The sequence below is a fragment of the Mustela putorius genome, unplaced genomic scaffold (assembly GCF_011764305.1).
Source record: "Mustela putorius furo isolate JIRA1106 unplaced genomic scaffold, ASM1176430v1.1 tig00003834_pilon_pilon_pilon, whole genome shotgun sequence".
NCBI classification, from domain to species: Eukaryota; Metazoa; Chordata; class Mammalia; order Carnivora; family Mustelidae; genus Mustela; species Mustela putorius.
Window position 1 is genome coordinate 135,412,882 of NW_025421987.1, and position 19,671 is coordinate 135,432,552.

Sequence of the window (19,671 nt, forward strand, 5' to 3'; positions counted from 1 at the left end):
TGGTCCACTTCTGCTTTTGTTTGGCCAGAATTTGGTCAGATAGTACTGTCTCCTGGCCTTGCCATACGAAAAATAAAACACCAAAACCCTAAAGTTCCAGTTTTTAGCGGTTGACATCCTTCATATAGTACATCCGAGAAGTCATCCGTATGTACATAATCCAGATGTTAATATAGACACATGAACCTGCATTTCTAGGTGAGAGACCTCCCATCAAAGAACCCCCTCCTCCGCCAACACACATACACACACACGCACACACACACACAGCATGTCATTGCCACGTACAGGAGTTGTATTGCGTTAATGGAGGTATCTGAAAGGTTCATATGTCAAAACTTAGATAAGAAACTTCACGTTCAGGGATTTCTGATTGAACACCGATGAAGATGCCAAGTTAAATAGCCCATTGGAATGAAACAAATAGTTCCCCTGGGGCAGAGCCAGAGAGAACAACCAGCAGCCTTGGTCCTCTGGGCACTGTGAGGGTCTTACCAGCTTCTTTGTTTGTTTTACTGACGTCCATATATATTGACCAGGTCGCTGAATTAGTGACGGATGGCGTGGTCTCTGCTGGGAATCCAAGCGTTGCCCACACCCTTCTCCTTTGGGAGTGGGTGTTGGCAGGGCGGGGTGCACTGAGCACAAGCGGTGTGTGACTGGGGAGGGGCTTCTGTCCCCGGGTTCACTGCAGGAAATGGACCAGAGTGCCCTCCACCGCTCTCACACTCCCCAGGGCCGCAGCCAACAAACACCAGCTCCGAAAGAAAACGCTTGTTCCCGTCAGCAGAACCAGAGCCCTTTTATCTGAAAACATTTATTTTTAAAAGAATGGCCTTTTTTTTTTTTTTTTTTCCTTTCCAACAGAGGTTGCAAACTAGCAGCCTTTCGAAAGGATGCAGCCTGTAAAACTTTTTGTTTGGCTGCCTGCTATGTTTGTTTCTTCTTTTTTTTAAATGAACGAGTTGTCTGCATTTTAGAACGAGACCCTTCAAATAAAATTTTGAATTTGGGGCTTCTCTTGAAAAACGGGAAGGTTGGTCTTCTCTGGGTCGGCCTCCCCATGGTAGCAGTTGACTTCAGGAGCTGACTCTGTGGGCCCCAGATGGCCACAGTCCCTACCACTCCCTATTGCCTGTTAGACCCTGAAGCCAAGCATTGCTTGCCACCTGGAGCATACTTGCAGTGTTACTTGTTTTTCTTATACCTGTTCTATCACCTTCCTGGATCCCATTGGCGTTTGAGTTTGGGGCCCCTGACTTAGAATAATAGGCACTGGATTAAGCTCTGATTCAAGAAGAGCCAGTGGAACCTGGCCATGTTCCTGCATCCATTACATAGTCTTAGGGGTCGTACCCTTCCCTGTCACTTGAGTTCATGCCTTCCTGGTTGACTTTAGCTCTGTGCAGGCCTGGGAAAGGGTAATCTATTTCCCCATGTAGCATTTCTTTTTTCTTTTCTTTTTTTCTTAACTTACCAAAAGGGATATCTTTATTTTATTTATTTTTTCAATTATTATTTATTATGTTAGTCCCCATACAGTACATCATTAGTTTTTGATGCAGTGTTCCATGATTGCTTGCGTATAATACCCAGAGCTTTGTGCAAAACATGCCCTCCTTAGTAACCATCACTGAGCCACTCCATCCCCCAACCCTTTTCAAGCTTGCCTTGTGTTAATGAAATTTCATGTTCTTCCTTTGGTTGATCCTGTCAAATATCTGTTATAGGAGGTACGTTTACTATGCTTGTAACCTGTTTTGTAACCTCAGCTTGCATTTTTAAGAACATATCTTGTTCTCCTGGATCGGTCCACTTGTTTTCCCCTGGAAGGGCTCCAAAGCAGGAGCCTCTGAGCCAGTGAGCTTCGGTCTCAGGAGGACAGGGGTCCAGCGCCGATGCTGGAGTCAGGGATTTCACTTCTGGCTCATGGGACAGCATAGCCATCACAGCGCTGAGGGGCTTGGGGGCAAGAGTGTGTTAAGCTATGGGCTAGAGACAAGCAAGGGTTTCCTGTGTGAGGGCACGCACTGAACGCTTTGTTGCAACTCAACTTGGTTGCAGATGGGCTCTTACTTCGGCTCCTCCTTATGCGCAGTTGACTTGAATGCAGACGGCCTTTCTGACCTGCTGGTGGGGGCCCCCATGTTCTCTGAGATCAGGGACGAGGGGCAGGTCACCGTCTACATCAACAGAGGAAATGTGAGTACACTGCTGGGCACCAGGTGGACGGGTGTGGGAGAGGGATATCTGTCCAGTGAGGAGTGACAGAGCAACCCCGCTCTGGGCCATGCCTTGGGCCCCATTACCTGGAGGAGGTGAAAAGACATGCTTCCTACCTTCAACATGCCATTAATGGAAAGCTGGACACAGTGTTACCACTGTAGACATATAGGGATTGAGAAAAATCACAATGTCAGTGTTTGATTTTGAGTGTTTATTCTGTACCTGAAACTCTTCTTCTTGTTTTCTAGAAATGATTTCCACGTAATGTGCACATAGTATCAGGGGCCCCCATTTTTCAGATTAAAAATGAGGCCCGTGGCACATAGCTAGAAGCAGTGGGCTAGAATTTGAACCCAGGCCAGCTGGTTCTCTGGTAGTCGTGCTGCTTCCCCGGAAGTATGTACTCATGAGCCAGGGGCTCCTGGAGTGTGCAGTGGCTGGGCAGAATCTTGAAGGAGTAGGAGCTAGACAGATGGAAAGAGATGGGCTGGGAGCTGGGCAGGCAGGTTGAGGACCGGGGCAGCAGGACCACTTAAGTTCTGGGGTTGGGCCAGTGCAGTGGCTAAGGGCCATGATCATGAAGTTCCTTAGCCTGCAGAACCATGAAAGGGGTGCGAACGACATCAGAAAGATGCCTCTGGCACTCTGCAGCTGAGTTGGGGGCTGGGGGCTGGGGACAGGATGGGGAGAGGAAGCAATGTCCCAGTGGAGGTGGGAGACCAATGAGAAAGCAGACTCTTTTCAGCATTTAGAATTAAGAGTGTCCAACAAGAGAGTGAAATTCATCAATTTTGTTACTAAACATGAGAAAATAATGCTTGTAATCAATGAAAAGTGCGATAAAATCTTCCTATACAAAGATCTTTTAAAAAATATACAAAACACTTTGAGAAAATGGATCTAAAACGTGGGAACAAACGTACTTCCTGGGACCTGTTGAGTGACACTTGATACTTACACCCCCATTGACATTCCAGGAAAAGGGGCAGGCAGGTGTGGGGAGAAAAGAGGTGGTCATTATGGACAGGAGAACAGCAACATTTGGTGGTCACCGGCTGCTCTGTTTGTAGGAGAATGAAGTACTTGTGGAGGTATGAACTTGTCAGGCAGTAAGGAGACCAGCGTAATGGCTTGTCAGTGTGTCTGAATCACAGTGTGGAATCTTGGAGCTGGAAAACTCCCCCAGACACATGGCGCCCATACTGGCCAACCCCCAACCAATGTAGCTTAATGCCATGTGGTTACCCTGAGTACCAGGGCATGGTTTCTGTTGGGCCTCCCCCTGTCTGATGAATGATCATGAAGCAGTGCAGAGGATTGGGGAAAATGATGACTTTGGATAGATGGATTTGGACCTTGCTTTTTCCACTTATTAGCCTGTGCCATGTGGACAAATAGCCTAAAATTAGTGGCTCAGTTTCCTCATCTGTAAAGTGGGAAGAATCCTAAGGTCCCATCTAAAGCCAGACACTCCTTGGGGTGGTTTGTGGGTGTGTAGTGGGTTCAGAGTACCTCTACACGGGGTCAGGCTTTGACTTTCTTCTGCCTCAGAATCTCAGATTGTATTTTAATACTCTGGTACCATCATGTCAGTGATTTGGGGTAGAGTGGATATCCTCAGATGGCTTTTACTGCCACCATACACCATTGACCCCCTCCCTCTCTTGGGTGGTGTTTGCTCAAGAAATCCAAACCTGTGGGCACCTGGGTGGCTCAGTAGGTTAAAGCTTCTGCCTTCAGCTTAGGTCGTGATCCCAGGATCCTGGGATCGAGCCCTGCATTGGGCTCTCTGCTCAGCAGGGAGCCTTCTTCCCCCCTTCTCTCTCTCTGCCTGCCTCTCTGCCTACTTGTGATCTCTCTCTGTCAAATAAATAAATAAAATCTTAAAAAAAAAAAAAAAAGAAATCCAAATCTGAGCCACATGATAATGGGCACAGTTGTATGCGTCCCCACCCCTTTCCTCACCGAGAACTTTACTGGGTGTTGGGTTTTCTGAACAATGATTCTGTCACAATTACTGATCACATGCATCTTGCAAAGCAGCTTTGTAAACTTGTACTACAAGGGATAGGAGAGAAGAAAATAGAAATATGCATGCCGATGTAAAACAACTTTTGAAACAAAGGGTAAGGGCAGCTGAGAGGATTTTGTGGCAACAGATTTGTGGGTAGGGAGGTTTGTGGAGCGTCAGGACAAAGGGGAGATGGAGTCCTTGGCCAACATGAGAATCCTCTTCCCTCTAAAAGGCATCTCCAGCTGTGGGAGACCCTCCTGCTGCATAGGTGAAAGGGACTCATTTTGCCACCAAGAGAGAGAAGCTTGGGCGCCCGTGATGCTGACCAGGTGTTTCCTGTCGATGGGTGTACTCCAGGGGTGATGTTTGGAGCTTTAGTTGTATTGGGGTGTTTTTTTTTGGTTCTGGTTTTGTTTTGTTTTCCATTTTTTCCTTCGTTCTGTTTGCCAGGGAGCCCTCGAGGAGCAGCTGGCCCTGAGTGGAGATGGCGCCTACAACGCACACTTTGGGGAGAGCATTGCCAGCCTAGGCGACCTTGATGATGATGGGTTCCCAGGTCAGTGAGCTCGTACCTGCACTCTGCCTTTGCCCTGTGCTACTGGATCTGCCTGCCCGCTTGGAAGTCCCCTGCAGGGAGGGGTGCCCTTCGAGAAGTTGTTCTCCATGCAGACACTCAGAAGCCCGCTGCGCTTCTGCTTCCGTGTGGCATCTTCTCAGCAGCCTCAAGTTCTTGTCAGTGTGCTGGCCGTGCAAGGGGTCCTAGGGCTGGGCCACAGGGGCTTCTCGCTGCAGACATGTTTGACCTGGCTTCCTCCCGCCACCAGTCCCTCAGACTCTGAGGGTCTATTGTGTTGTTAGTACATGAGTGTGGAGGGACTTAGACATTTTCAGCCCCAAGAGTGACAGCAAGGGGATGGACTTGAATATGTCCCTGCCAAGAGGGTGGGGCTATGTGTACCTGATGTCAGGAAATGTCTGGACTGCAGATTCCTTCACAGTGTCTTGGCCTCTCTTTCTGGTCTGTTCAGTGTTGTCTCTGCTTATTGTATACACAGTATATGGACAACAGGACCTGTGGGACCCACGTCACTAGGGGGACAGCTGAGGTGGGGGACAGGCTGGGGGGCAGCTCTTGCCTCAGGCCAGACATTTAGGCTTCTTTGATATCCTCACAACCCTGACTAGAGAGGATCCTGGCTGGAGGTCATGTGAGCACAGGTCCCGCACTCTTAACCTCACTTCTGCAAACACATGACTTTTGTTAGAAGCAAAGGAAAGAAAGGAAGATCTCGGCTTTGTTCCAGGGGCTGTCAGTTTGTGAGGGTAACCATATTTTTTTAGGAAGTGAACGCCATTTTATATAAGTCCCTTCTCCCGGAATGAGTTGACTTTCTCAGTTATGCAATAACCATAGTTTATGGAATTCCCCTGACAGAAATTTGGGTGTGTGGTTTATATTTGCATTTCTCTTATTGGATGGGTCAATGTTTTTTTTCTGAGGTAGGAACTTTTTTGAAAGTAAACCCTTCTCAGCGTCAATAATTTTCTTTCTACGCCCCCCCCCCGCCCCGCTTTTCTTCCCTGCTAAGAGATTGTGTGTCTAGCTTAATGCCTGGACAACCTACAATCAAGAAATTTCTGGTATGGAGGGACCAAAATGATGGCAGGAATTAGGAAAACTCCTTATATTACTCCATATGGCTTCCTAACCCACAGCTGTTTTTCTCCCCTCAGATGTGGCCATTGGTGCACCCAAGGAGGACGACTTCTCTGGGGCCGTCTATATCTATCATGGTGATGCTGGTGGGATCGTCCCTCAGTACTCAATGGTAATTGCTGTGAGAATGATGTGGTACTTGTCCATACATTCATCTGGCGAATACGTTGGGAAACTTGAGTCTCTACCACACCCTGGGATACAGAGGAGAACACAACATGATTTCTCCTGTCAACTTTCCCGCCCTCCAGTGAAAGACAGCGACCATTGGTATTGCTTATTAAGTACCAAAACATGTTCAGAGACTCCTGGGTGTGCTCTCTGTCAGAGAGGCCTTCTGCCCGTGAAAGATGACATCCACACCCTGACCCACATCAGGAGTTATTTCTTGAAGAAGAAGAGGTTTTCTTTTAGTTACTCCTTTGTCCCATCATCAGTGCTAGCCAAAGGAATATGTTGTAAAATGTCACTTAGAGAGGCAACAGTCCACGGAGGAGGGGTTTAAAAGCTGTCACAGGGCTGATTGGTATAAGTGGTATTGCTGTGAGGAGCTGTCAAAGCTCTGGCCTTGAGCCTCAGACTTGGGAACGTGGAAGTGGTGGGTTCTGTTTTTGCCATATCAGCGTGGAGTTCAATCTTGCTGATGGTATCAGGCCCAGCCCCTGGGAAAAAAGGAAGTCACTCTCTTGACAGAAGCATTGTCAGGATATTTGGGGATGTTTCTGTCTGGAGTGGCACAGGCCTGTGTCACTCTCCCAGTGAGTGGGTCAGTGGGAGAAATAGACTGAGCACAAGTGGAGAAACTTCCAGTTAGTAAGTATCGATCTGCCGAGTGTTTCTTATGTGCTTACCACTTCCTACTCATGCTTGTGCTTCTCATCACAAAGCAGCTGGTCTCCTGTCTCGATTGTCTCTAAGGAAACAAAACTTCCAACTGAGTCGCATTCTTGCAAAATGTTCCGAAAGTGTTCTGTAAAGCAAAGTATTAGGAAAGTGTCCAAACCTGTTCATGTGTTAAAGTCTCTAGGTAAGAAAGAGACTTTTTGAGTTGGTTTTAAGAGCCAGTCCATAAACAGGACTTCAGTCCATGCATTCATAATTGTTCTTCTTGCAGCAGATAAAAATGAGCTGATTAGAGGCTGGGGGTTGGTTTGTCGCCAGCTTCCTGCACCCTCTCTGCTGGGGCCAGCCCAGCTCATTGATTCCCACATGAGTCAGAGGGTAGAGAGGGGGCACCAGTCCGCTCTCTTTAGTCCTTGTCCTCGTCCTGTGAGATGGTGCCTTTACTGTCCACCTGTCTTCCTGAGGTGCCTCCAGCCCAGGGAGGTGACTTCGCTTGCCCAAGGTCTCTGGCTAGTAAGTGGCAGTATGGCTGTTTACTTACTGTCCATTACTGTCCCCACACTGGAGGAGGGAACACTCAGGGAAGTTCACGTGGAAAACGTAGAAACATACTCCAAGGGGCCTAGTCTACTCGGACCACCCTCTTCTCATTAGAAATGAATAACGGAGACAGGGAGCTCTTAGGTGATTCAGCCAATATGGCAGGAGGAAGAGGGCTTTGGGCACAGGTTGGGGGCCACATCCATGTCAGGGGGGCGTCTGTGGTCTGAATTACGGACCCTCTTCACGACATGACAAGTGGGAAGTCATCCAGGGAGCCCAGTCCTCCAGCAGCCCCCGGGGTCACTGTCCACACTTCCTTCTGGAAGCTTGTTCCTGGACCTTGGAAGCGAATCACACAGAGAGGCAACCTGTCAGAGACCCCTGCTTCCCTTCCTCCTGCAGCCCTCCAGTGTTTTGTTTTGTTGCTGGGTGGAATCCCCACAGGGAACTGAAGGACAAATGTTGTGGTTAGCATGGAGTGTCTTCAGTAGGAAGCAGGGATTGGCAGCTGGACTCGTCCTGCCTCTGTCAGCACACAGGGAGGCTCGTTAGCCTTGACAAAGAGAAGTGGTTTGGAGCACTTAAGAAAAAAAAAAGAAAGAAAGGGAGAAACAAGTATGTTTGTACTTTTCCAAGCTGCTAATATGTATATGATAAGGTCAATGATTTAAAAGGAAAAAAGAAAAAGAAAAACCCTTCAGCGATGTATGCTTCAGGGCTGCGGTCTGGACAGAGTGGGCATTGTGCGGGTGAACTGGAGGAAGAAATCAGAAGCAGCTCTGGGCAAAGGAGTTGCTTTTCTTTGGCCCAGACTGGTATTTATTTCTGCTGGATAAATTGTGAGATCAGGGCTGAAGTTCGTCCACATTACTCTTTAACTCATTCCTCTTTCTTGGGCACGTCAGGAAAAGTGTTGATTTTAAGATCCTTGTGCGCCTTTCTCAATTTGAGAGCCCCCAGGGCACATCAGGGCGGCCCCTGTGTTCTTTCTCTTGCAATAAGGACACTGCCTATAAACCTGGGCAGGCGGAGGTTTTCCAAGGCTCCTGGTTTTCATTTAGGGTTATTAGCACTGAGCAGACTTATCTTCCTGGCTTTATGGCCTAATGGCCTACAGATGTCTGTGGGATAACTTAAGCCGGCATCGCCACCCCCAAATGGACCACCCCTTCACTCTTCCCCCTTGTCCCAGACACTGCAGAGCTTAGAACTGCAGACCCAGGGCAAGGCTGCTGCTAGCATCATTAGACTGCGGAGCTGAGCTGGCCTGCCTCAACATGGGGCTTTTAAGAAATAGACATACGTACATGTTTGTTTAGACAGAACGGTGTGGGATGTGGAGCTCTGCCTGCGAGCAAGGAACATTTCAGCATTTGCTGGTGCTCTGATTTGTACCATGATGCTCGCACATTTCCTGTTGGACGGCTTAAGTGAAGATGGCAAGTGGAAGGTTATTCGCAGTGATGGGATCTCAGGAGGGGTGGTGGGGGGCGGGGTTGGTCCCTGGCCTCTCCATCTGTAGATTCTATGGAAACTCCCTCTTCCCAAGCTCATGACTTCTCTGGATGACTCAGTAAGGAAAAGGATACAGGAAGAAAGTCCACAGTGAGCCCCTGGCTATCTGTAAACCTGGTTCCAATAGGGGTTGTGCTGTCCTGTACAGCATGAAAACAAAGCATTTTCTTATCTTCCACAGTGAGGGCATTGGGAGGTAAGCATCCCCAGAGAGATTGTATAAACAAAGGGAAGAAGAAAGAGGTCAGATCCCAGGAAATGGGACTTTTCTAATTCAGCAAGTTTGATATCTTTTGAGGAACTGCACCACGTAGATGATGAGTGACGGAGCCACTTGTACAGTAAATAGCCCTGAACCAAGACAGCATATGTTAATACAGACTGAACTTCATGATGAATGAAAGTACAGATGCCCTATGGTGGTAGAGCTGTGAACTCCAATTGGCTGGTTGGGGGGCTGCCTTGTAGGAAAGAGGGTGGCTTCAGCTGATTTTTTATTTATTTATTTTACCCACAGTTTATGGAAGGTTCAGGACCCTGGAGCTCCAGGTTTTCTAGACAGGACAGTCTCACCTGTATGGAAAGCTCATGAGCCTGTAGGTCTTCTTATCAGCTCGGTTAAGAGGTGGTTTCCATGCGCCCATCTCTGCCAGCTGGACATGCTCACTGCCTGCCCGCCCCCCACCGCCGCCCCGGGGAAAGACTGACGGCACCTCCAAGGAGAGAGGTGGCCCATGTTTGGTACATATTTGGGTAGAGAGATCTAAGGAAAACATGTTCTTAGAATTCTAGCCAGCTCCACCTGCATGGAAACAAAACAGAACCGCTGTTGGAAATGGAAGTAAATATCCATTTTGAACTTCACGTGGCATGTCAAAACATTAGCACATAAGTCTAGGTGGGTTTTTCGTGAACAGTGAGCTTGAAAAATTTTTAAACAATGACATGTCATGAAGACAAGTTACCGTAACCGAGTGCGTGGTCTTTGGTCATGTGCTAAAAACCCCAGGATCAAATTAGGACCACAGTTTTCTCTTTCAACAGCTCCAGGACCAAGCATCCAACGGAAGCTGCGTAGAACAGTCCTGCGTTCTTACTCACCACTGTGCTCCTATCCGGTGACTCAATTTCCCTATTATCTGTTTCAGAAGCTGTCTGGCCGGAAGATAAGTCCGGTTCTGCGGATGTTTGGACAGTCCATATCAGGAGGCATTGATATGGATGGAAATGGCTATCCTGGTAAGCTGTTTTTCTTTAAGGGCATAAGAGATAAAAGAAGATAAGTGCATGAGGTAGAGTCATTTCCAGTAGGGTTAAGCTGTGGTGACAGCTCTGTGGGATGAGGAAAATTCCCATAATAGGAGGGGATACTTTGCCTGGTATTTGATTTTAAGGTGTTGAAGTTTACTTTGGGATTTTAGAAAGATCTATTCTGAAGAGTTTCAGCACCCAAAGGACAGATTGATATCAAAAGAAACAACAAAAAAAGAAAAGAAAAAGAACAGGATTTCTGTGGCATCAGCTCTGAGAAAAAGCACTGTCCACATTAAAAATGATAGTGAAACCTCATGTTCTCCTTAATATTTAAGCATAGTTAGAGACCTCTTACCCTTGAGAGGGGAAAAAAAGGAGCTGGGCAGCACCTTCCCCACCTCCTAACCCCTGCAAGAAAATTGAAATATTTGGAGCAAAGAAGAAAACCCTCCCTGATGGACAAAACAGACCCTCACTGTTCTGGCTGCCTTGTCTTCAAGGTGAATTAATGCCTCGTGATGGTTGAGGCTAATTGAAGAAAAATGTACCATTTCCCACCTCAGTCCCAAGTGTTGTTTGGTTTAGGGAAAATGCCCTGGGCAGGGTGGTAGTGGTTCTTTTGGGGTTTGAAGGGGATGGAGTGGGGTGAGGTGAGGAAAGAGAGATGAGAATTTGAAAAACTCTGAAATGTTCCTGGAATTCAGGAAGCATTTTCCTGGAACTCTAGGTCATCTTGCTGTCTTTGAGGAAGTACTTTTTCCACTTAAAATGCCCGGGAAGGACTTGTGAGATCCAGTGCTGGGCATACGAGGGCAGCACATTTGGTAGCTTCTTATGGGCAACAGTTTTGATCATTTTTTGTGACCTTTCAGAGCCAGGAGGAGGGGATAGGAAAGGGTTGTTGCTGAAGTTTTTGTTTCTGTGGGCCTCATAGGCTTAAGTCGGAGAAGGCCATTCTTCTTGTTTTGGGTAATTTGTGGCTGTCCTGGAATAATACCTGATGTATACGCAAAATGCTCCCACATGCACAGTGGCTCCCATAGTGTGGCCGGTGGGTAGAGATGGAGTGTTCCCCATGTGAAAGACATGGGTACTGAGCCGCAGAGAACTTAGGGGCCAGGCCAGAGGTCACATCGCAGTGGGCAGAGACACACATTCTCTATGAGCAGGTGGGTTCACGCTTTATGATGTATGGGAGTTTCTTACATTTTTTTCTTTTAAGATTTTTAAAAATTTTTATTTATTTGAGAGAGAATGAGCACATGAATGTGGGGAGGGGCAGAGGGAGAAGCAGGCTCCCTGCTGAGAGGGAAGCCTAGTGCAGAACTCGAGCTCAGGCCCCTGGGATGGTGACCTGAGCTGAAGTCAGACACTTAATGACTGAGCCACCCAGGCACCCCTGAACTTCTTATATTTTTCATAAAAAAAAAAATGACAGATTCCTCAGGTTCTTTTGTTTTCAAACATCTAGTCAACTCAAAAAGGCTTGGAAAACAGCAAAATTAACAAGCATACCCAAATGCAGAAATTTTAGCAGTCCTACAATTCATGGATTTGCTGTTTCTTTTTCCTTAATGAGGACATATATAGACATAGGAATTCAGTCTGTCTTGGATTCAGATGCTTGCTTCTTTAAGGTGGTAATGGGAACCCCAAGACTAAGGAGTTTATACTTGAAGGGAAGAAAGGCAGAGAGCTACTAGATGAGTATATACTTTATAAATTCAGGTTACTTAAAAATAAACATTACTGGGGCACCTGAGAGGCCCAGTCATTAAGCATCTGCCTTAGGCTCAGGTCATGATCCCAGGGTCCTGGAATTGAGCCCCACATTGGGCTCCCTGCTCAGAGGGGAGTCTGCCTCTCCCTCTCCCTTTGCCTGCTGCTCCCCCTGCTTGTGCTCTCTCTCTCCTCAGAAATAAATAAATAAGATCTTAAAAAAAGGAGAAAAAAATTACCATCTAGCTCTTGGGTCTTGGTTTGTAGTATACTCAGTATTTCCTGAATTTTCTGATTTAAATATGTGATTTAACCTATGTATTTAAGTATTTTTAAAATATTACATTTAACAACTAATACTTAGTAGATGTCTTTTAATTTAAGTATTATGAAATACCATCAGCTTTTGAAGAAGACCCTTAGGATAATTATGCCCACAGTACAGACAAGGACACTGAGAGATTCTGAGGTTACGGGAGTGAGGGGTGGAGCAGAGATGATTCACATGTTCTACAGAACCTTGAGCTTCTTTCCAGCTCATTTAGTTCTAAGTATCTGGCTCTCTAATTCACTCGTGTCCAAAAGATACATAATGTGACCCACATACATAATTTAATGTATTCTAGGAACCACATAAAAAAGATAAAAAGAAATAGGTGAAATTAATTTTAATAATAAATATAAAAGTTTTTGGGCTAGTTCATGGTTCTCATAGCAGCCACATTTCAAGGTCTCAGCAAGCCACGTGGTGATTGGCTGCCCCAAGGGGCAATGTGGCTCTCCCTCTTCCAAGATCACCATGTGGCCCACAGGAAGGCTGTTGCCCCCGCCCCCCCCCAAGAGCTCAGTGCTGGGCCTCGTGGCTGGGGACCTTTCCAGGGGTGGGTAGGATGGGAGGGGCTTCAGCATGTCTCTGAATGCTACAAACTTCTGATTTTCAGATGTAACTGTTGGAGCCTTCATGTCAGACAGCGTGGTTCTCCTAAGGTGAGATGCTTCCCTCTTGCTTCTTGGGTTGCATTCTTCACGATGAGGGCTGGGCTTTGGTGAGGTGGGTGGTTGGGGAAGTTCTTCACCGTCAGTCAGCAGTTCCCTCTGTGCTGTTCCTGGAGGTGCTCGGAAAGTAAAAATGCGGCTGTGTGGTCCTCCTTGTCCCCAGAGTTTCCAGCTGGCGGGCCTCGAGTGGCTTGTAGCTCTGGGACAGTAGCCTCCCTACGGCTTGGGGTGGCTTCAGCCCCAGCGGTTTTGCCTTTTGCCTTGAACAGCTGCTTCATGAATGTGTGTACATGATGTCCTCATTTCCTGTGGGCACCAGGACACTCAGGGGCTCCCAAGCACTGCCTTGTCCCAGCTCTTCATCCCCACCTTGTCAGTCCCCAGATCCCCAGGGGCGGGGAGCCTCCTGCTCTTTGAGCAGGACTTCCTTGCCTATGGAGGCAGAGGTGTGGGATGGGAGCCCATGCACCATGACTCTCTCCCACAAAGGCTGGAGGCTGCCATCCTGCCTTGAACCATCTCCAAGTATTTCTTCCATATGAGTCAGAGGAGGCCAAATTACCCTTTGGAGTGGGAGCCAGCTCTTAGGTTTTGTTAATAACCTGATGGCAGAACCTTCTAAAATAGGCCAGTGGGATCTTAGAGCTGGAAGGGGTCCCAGAAGCCATGGAGCTGCACACCCCCAGATTCTTCTCATTCAGCAGTGCCTTCCTCCAAGTCTCTGGCTGCAAGGCACCTGGCCCTTAAGGTGCCCCTAGGGGTGAGAACTTAGAAGCTTTGGAGGGAACCAATTAACCCTAGCTAACTTGGGATGTTAACCTGTTAAGGAGGCAGAATCACCTTAGGTTGGGAGGGTGTGGTCCAGGGCCAGGTGGCCTTGGTTCGAACCCCCACTCTGCCGTTGGGAGGCGGGTTTCTCCAGGTGACCCGCCTTTCAGAAATCCCCCCCTCTTTAAACAGGAGAATGGTGGTACTTCCTTCACTGGGTCCACAGAACTCTGTGAATTAGTACTACATGCAAAATGCATAGAACAGGTAGGGGGTCAATGAATGTTAGCAATGCTTAGGTAACTTATGCAAAATATGCCTCCCTAAAATTCTGCTTCTTGATTCTATATTTTGCATGTAGCAGCCCTTCAGTATTTGATAGTGGCTTGTGTGTCCCTGAGGTGGTGACGTCGCCATATGACTGGATCTCTACTTTCTTTATCCCCCAGCCCTCACCCCTGTCCTGTGGGTTGGCCATCCCCTTTCAGGTAAAACAGCTTACGTAGCCTCCATTGACTGAGGTGACACTTCAGAAGCTGAGCTTACCCACCGCCTTCTCTCCTCTTCGCTGTCCCGAGCAGCTTGCTTTGGCTTGTCACGATTCCTCTAGAATAAAACACGTTCCCCAGCTCTCACAGTTGAGAAAAGGCACTCCTAAAACCGGGAGTATCTGGCTTAAGGTATATCCTGTAGATTCTCCTTTTTTTTTTTTTTTTAAAGATTATATTTATTTATTTGACTGTGTGTCAGATCCCGGGTGCATATCACGGAGCAACTGTGCAAGCAACCCACACAGCCAGTGTTTGCTGAGTGCCTGCCACATGCCAGGCACTGCTTGGACTCCCACATGCTCAGCGTTCTCTGGTTGTTCTGTTTTTTTCTTTCCCTTTGGAGGTGTAAATTGCATATAGCGGAGCCTGCTGATTGAAGGATCGCACGTGTACAGTTGTAAGCAGGTGCCTGTGTGTGTAACTGCCACCCATTAAGATAAAGAACATTTCCATCACCCCAGGAAATTTCCTCCTGCCTCTTCCCAGTTACGCCCCCTTCCGATGGGCAACCGTTGGTCTGATTTTCATTGCCGTGGATCAGCCCTGCCTGTTCTAGAATTTCACATAGATGGGATTATGGAGTCCACACTCTCTTGGCTCTGGCCTCTTTCACTTGGTGCAACGTGTTTGAGATGCCTCTGAGTCATTCTGTGGTGCTCTTCTTCCCTTACTGAGCAGTAGTCCGCTGACTGAATACACTATAGCTCGTTCGTCTGTTCTCTTGTTGGTAGAACATAATGTTTTTAGGAGAGGCAGGGTCAAAAAAAGGGTGGAGAGAGAGATGCTTAAGAGAGAATCAACCCTGAGATCGTGACCTGAGCCAAAATCAAAGGTTGTATGTTACCCGACTGAGCCACCCAGGTGTCCCGATAGATCACATTTTAATTCTTAGTTTTCTTAACAACTCCATGACATAGATATTATTACTATTATTCCCATTTTATGGATGAGGAAAGCAAGTGATTTTGAAGTTTTATTAATTTTAAAAAGGAGATCATTGTTGATTGTGGTCAGTGCCATGAGGATGATGAGGCAGGGTCATGTGGTCAAGGGCCCTGGTTCGCATCAAACCCAGCAGAGAGGGCCACGTAGTCATGTTAGGAGGTGACAGTGGTGTCCTTGGCTCTGGCAGGTCAAGAGAAGTGAGGTGCAGAGGTCAGATCGCTGGGTGGGAGAGAGAAGGAAAAGCAAGAAAACAGATGGTGAAGTTTGACTCCTTTCCAGAAGCTTGGCTACAAAGGAGCAAATGGGATTGCCATGTGGCTCAGAGGTTAGGCCAAGAGTCTTTGAAACCTCTTCTGCTCTCCTTGGCCCTTTCCTCTCCTGCACTACTCAGAGGTGGTCCCCTTTAGCTTCACCCTCATCCATACAAGACTTGCCCTGACCCCGCTCTCCCCTTGGGGCCTGAAGAGACAGAGGGAGAGGGGGACGAGACTGAATGGGGGTTGAGGGAGGAGAGGAAGGTGAGATGTGGTGTATAGGCCGTGGCGGATAGGGACCTCGTCTTTGAGCCAGGCCCCAACACTGGAACAGGTCCAGGGCAAAGTTCAGCGTGGGACATGGGCGAGGGTGACCACCTCAGGTCTCTTCCTGGAGCAGGGAAGGCAAACTGGGACCCCTTAGAGAGGGGGCCAGGGAGGAACAGGCAGAAGGACTGCTGAGTGTGTCTGAGGGGCCAGGAAGGCATCTGTTGATAAGGTGCTAGATGTGGCTGAACGACTGTGGACATGAAGGTCTGGAGACGTCAGTGGGCTAAGCGAGGTGGGCATCCCAGGCATGGCTTAGCTGACCAGCAAGTTAGGTGGACTTGAGTCCCCTCAGAGTTTGGCCGAGACCAGAAAAAATCAATCATGCACAGGCTCATATAACATACCATGCCCATTCTTTTTTCTTTCTTTCTTTTTTTAAAAAATATTTTATGTATTTATTTGACACACAGATCACTAGTAGGCAGAGAGGCAGGCGGAAAGAGAGGCAGGGGAAGCAGGCTCCCCGCTGAGCAGAGAGCCCAATGCAGGACTCTATCCCAGGACCCTGAGATCATGATCTGAGCTGAAGGCAGAGGCTTAACCCACTGAGCCACCCAGGGGTTCCACACCATGCCCATTCTTACATGTCCTCAGGGAGAGTCCAGATGTGTACGGGCCTGGAATCCTTCAGGCTGCCGCAAAGGGCACACCTTACTGTGAGTGGTATTAAGGACATAGACGTTAATTGGCTGCCTGGAGGGGATGGCTCCACGGCTGGTTTAGTAGCCTCCATCTTCATGGGGTGTCAGCGCTCAATCTGTCCGACTGTGGCTGTCCCACATGCAGCACTGCCTCCCACAGAAGGCTGGGGTGATGGGAGCAATACTCCATCAGACGGCATCCGGGGAGGTAAATGCAAGGGAAATACAGATCTACCTTGACCTAGGAAGGAGTTACTGTTAGGATAAACCCATTGTAAGTTGAAAATATCCTTACATGGAAACATATTTACTACCCCTAACCTCCCGAACACCATGGCTTAGCCTGGCCTGCCTCAGCTGCGCTCAGAATACTCACCTCAGAACACTTACACCCGCCTTCGGTCGGGCACAGTCCTCCGACAGTAAGTTGGTTTGGTAATCAGGTGTTGACTCTCTCACATAAATGACTGAAAGCTGCGCCTAAAGTCACAAACAGAGCCTCCACAGGGCTACAGAAAAGGTGTCAGCATAGGGGCTGTTCAGCCTCGTGATTGGTGGCGGAGCCCAGGAGCTGTGGCTCCAGGGCCAGCGTCGCCACACAGTCATCCCACATAGCACCGGCAAGGGGATCCTTGGGGATCCAGATTCACGGTTCAAAGTTCAGTTTCTCCCAAGTGCACGTCAGCCCATCATAAGGTTGGAAAGTTGTTACATTGAATCGTCGTAAGCCAGGGACGGTCTGTATTAGGATTTGAACTATCGGAGTCATCAGAAAGAGGTAGTCTATTTTAAGTTAGAATTAAGTCTTGAAGGCCTTTGTGGTGCTGTCCTTCAGCGCCCCTCTGCTTCTCTCATGGGGACGGGCCCCTCTGCAGGCGTGACCGCAGGCTGGTCCCACTCTGCCCTTGCTGATTTTGTGCTCTCCCCTTAGCTGCAGAGGGCAGGGCCTGTGTGAGGGCGATGGGCGCCCAGTGCTGTGCCACTTCAGTTCAGAGGGAGTGATGAGAGAGTTCAGGAAAGACTTCTGGGCTTTCCCTGGTCCAAGAACAATTCTTGGAAGTGAAACAGGATCGAGGGCCTTATCTGACAGGTGCTGGTGAGACGTGTGCTTCTGAAGGTCTTTGTCCTCACCTCAGAGGATCCTGTGCTGACGGCCTCCATCGACATCATTTTCCCGGCCTGCTCCCCCGGCCTTCCTCTGCAGGGCTCTGCCGGGAGTGGGGACTGGGTGGCCCCTGGGATGGCAGGCGGTGGTGAGGCCTTCCTTCCGTGTGGTGACCAGGGAGCATGTGCCCTGGGCAGGGTGGAGATCTCACAGGGTCGAGAACAGCACTCCCTGGTGCCTCTGTTTTGTGAAAGTTGGGGCGCTCCTGTGGTTTTCAGTCCCTGGGCCTGTTGTGAGGTTGGCACCCGTTTCACACCTCAGATTTTTGAACACCAGTCCTGAGGCTATCAGGATGAATTTGGGGGGTCCTAGACCTTCAGGGGCCTGTAGACTGGTGGAGCATCCTTGGAAACAGACAGTGATCTTAATGAGTAAGTGAGGGGAGGTTTGAAGATGGTGCAGGGGTCCTGGCGAAGGCCTCCTGGGAGAGGGACATGAGCTGGCCATGGAAGGACCTGGGGCTTTCTAGATTGTCTGTTGGTATCTGCTCAGTCCTCTTGACAAGGAGCAGAGCATTTGTTTTCTGTGTTATTGAGAGCGTCTTACAAGGATGAACCCAGAAGAAAATTGGAAGGCCGGGACCTTGGATTTCTTTCAGGCACTGCTATTGTCTGACGTCTGTTGGCCTTACAGCTGGCTTTGCTCTGGGAGATCCACCATTCCCTTGCCCTAGTTCCAATTCTCTCAGCCTTGAACCCACGTCCATGGCAGTGGTGGCAGCAGTGAAAACCCTTCACCCTCTTGGGCCACATGTGTCCTTCCTTCCCTCTTTCCCTGAGGTTTTCCTTAATACCTTCTTTGAGAGTTGTGTTCCTTTTTCCCATCTGTCTTGTCGCTGTGGGCTCTTGGCAGGGTCACTGTACACAAGGAAGGTCATTGTTCTCAAGCCGCTAATGCCCCTTAATCTTGTTATATCACCCCAGTGGCAGGAAGGCTGGGGCTCTCTGGAGGTAAAAGGGTCTCATTGTGAGGTCTGGAGGGGAGAAGGCTAAGCCGCAGCTTAGGGGAACTGTCCCTGAGCAGGTGTCTGCAATGACAGCAGGATGGCCTGAATCAGCTTGGTCGGCCAACCCTGGAGTTCCCCAGAAGGTGCAGGAGGGATGCGTGTATCGATCCAGTATGGGGTGGGTGGGGATGCTGGCCGTCCGAGTTGGTGTTAAGGATGCCAGTGTTTACAGGGTTTTACTTGCTCTTGGGATCAGGTGGGTTGATTTCTTAAGCTCTGAAATGCTTCGCTGTTACCAGCTGGGACTCTCTGGATCAAGTTCTTTTAGAGAAATGCTTAATGAATTGAGGGAGTCAAGGAAGGGCGAGGTTTGACGCACTGGATGGAACTGGAACTCTGCAGCTCATGCTTCCAGAGACAGTAAGGGCATGGCCATTCCCGACGGTACAGCTGTTTCTCGAGTCCTGGCATCCGCTGTAGGAACTCCCCTTAAATATATTACTATCTTCCTAATAAAATGGAAATCGGAACTTAATTGGTGAAATTTTAAATAATCACCCAACATCTGGTGGTTCATTTATGGCTTCATCCAGATGTGTTTTATTAACAACTTACTTGCCTTTACTATTGGGAAGTTAACCATTAATTTATTAGGAAATAAGCCACTTCAAAAACCGGGAGAAAGTATTTACAGGGCCCATTGGCCCTTCTCTCACAGGTTACTTCATGGTTTCGTTAAGTGCTGGGCTGAACGCCGAGGATTTCTCTCTCTGGATTACTTCTTGTTCTGTTCTGAGAGCATGGCTAAGTCACCTCCCTCTCTCGATGCACAGGGCGAGACCCGTCATTACGGTGGACGTCTCCATCTTCCTCCCAACCTCCATCAACATCACGGCGCCTCAGTGTCACGATGGGCTGCAGCCTGTGAACTGCCTGAACGTCACCGCCTGCTTCAGCTTCCACGGCAAGCACGTTCCAGGAGAGATTGGTAATGAGCCCCTGAGTCAGGGCTTGGGATGGCCATCTTAGCTGGAGAGGGCTTGTGTGACTGGGGTTGCTGAGAGATTCTTCTGGAGCCTTTGATTTCCCTGTGCATCCTGGCCAGTTTTGCAGGCAGCAGATACGCAGTCCAGACCCTCTTTCTCTTACAGTTCCTGCTCTTTTCTGCTTCCCATAGTTTCCCAATTTAACATAGCCTCCAGCTCTGGAACAAATAACATTTGACCCCAAGCATCCTTTCCCCA

General features: G+C 48.5%; 1 protein-coding gene across 1 annotated transcript in view; it reads left to right on the forward strand.

Moving 5' to 3' along the window:
* Positions 1 to 19,671, forward strand: part of ITGA9 (integrin subunit alpha 9) — a 319,285-nt gene that overhangs the window by 55,541 nt on the left and 244,073 nt on the right. Inside the window, exons 9-14 of the mRNA XM_045089112.1 lie at positions 2,065 to 2,202; positions 4,691 to 4,796; positions 5,975 to 6,069; positions 10,007 to 10,097; positions 12,773 to 12,818; positions 19,261 to 19,415. Of these exons, the coding sequence (XP_044945047.1) occupies positions 2,065 to 2,202; positions 4,691 to 4,796; positions 5,975 to 6,069; positions 10,007 to 10,097; positions 12,773 to 12,818; positions 19,261 to 19,415 (631 nt within the window). The remainder of the gene's footprint in view (positions 1 to 2,064; positions 2,203 to 4,690; positions 4,797 to 5,974; positions 6,070 to 10,006; positions 10,098 to 12,772; positions 12,819 to 19,260; positions 19,416 to 19,671) is intronic.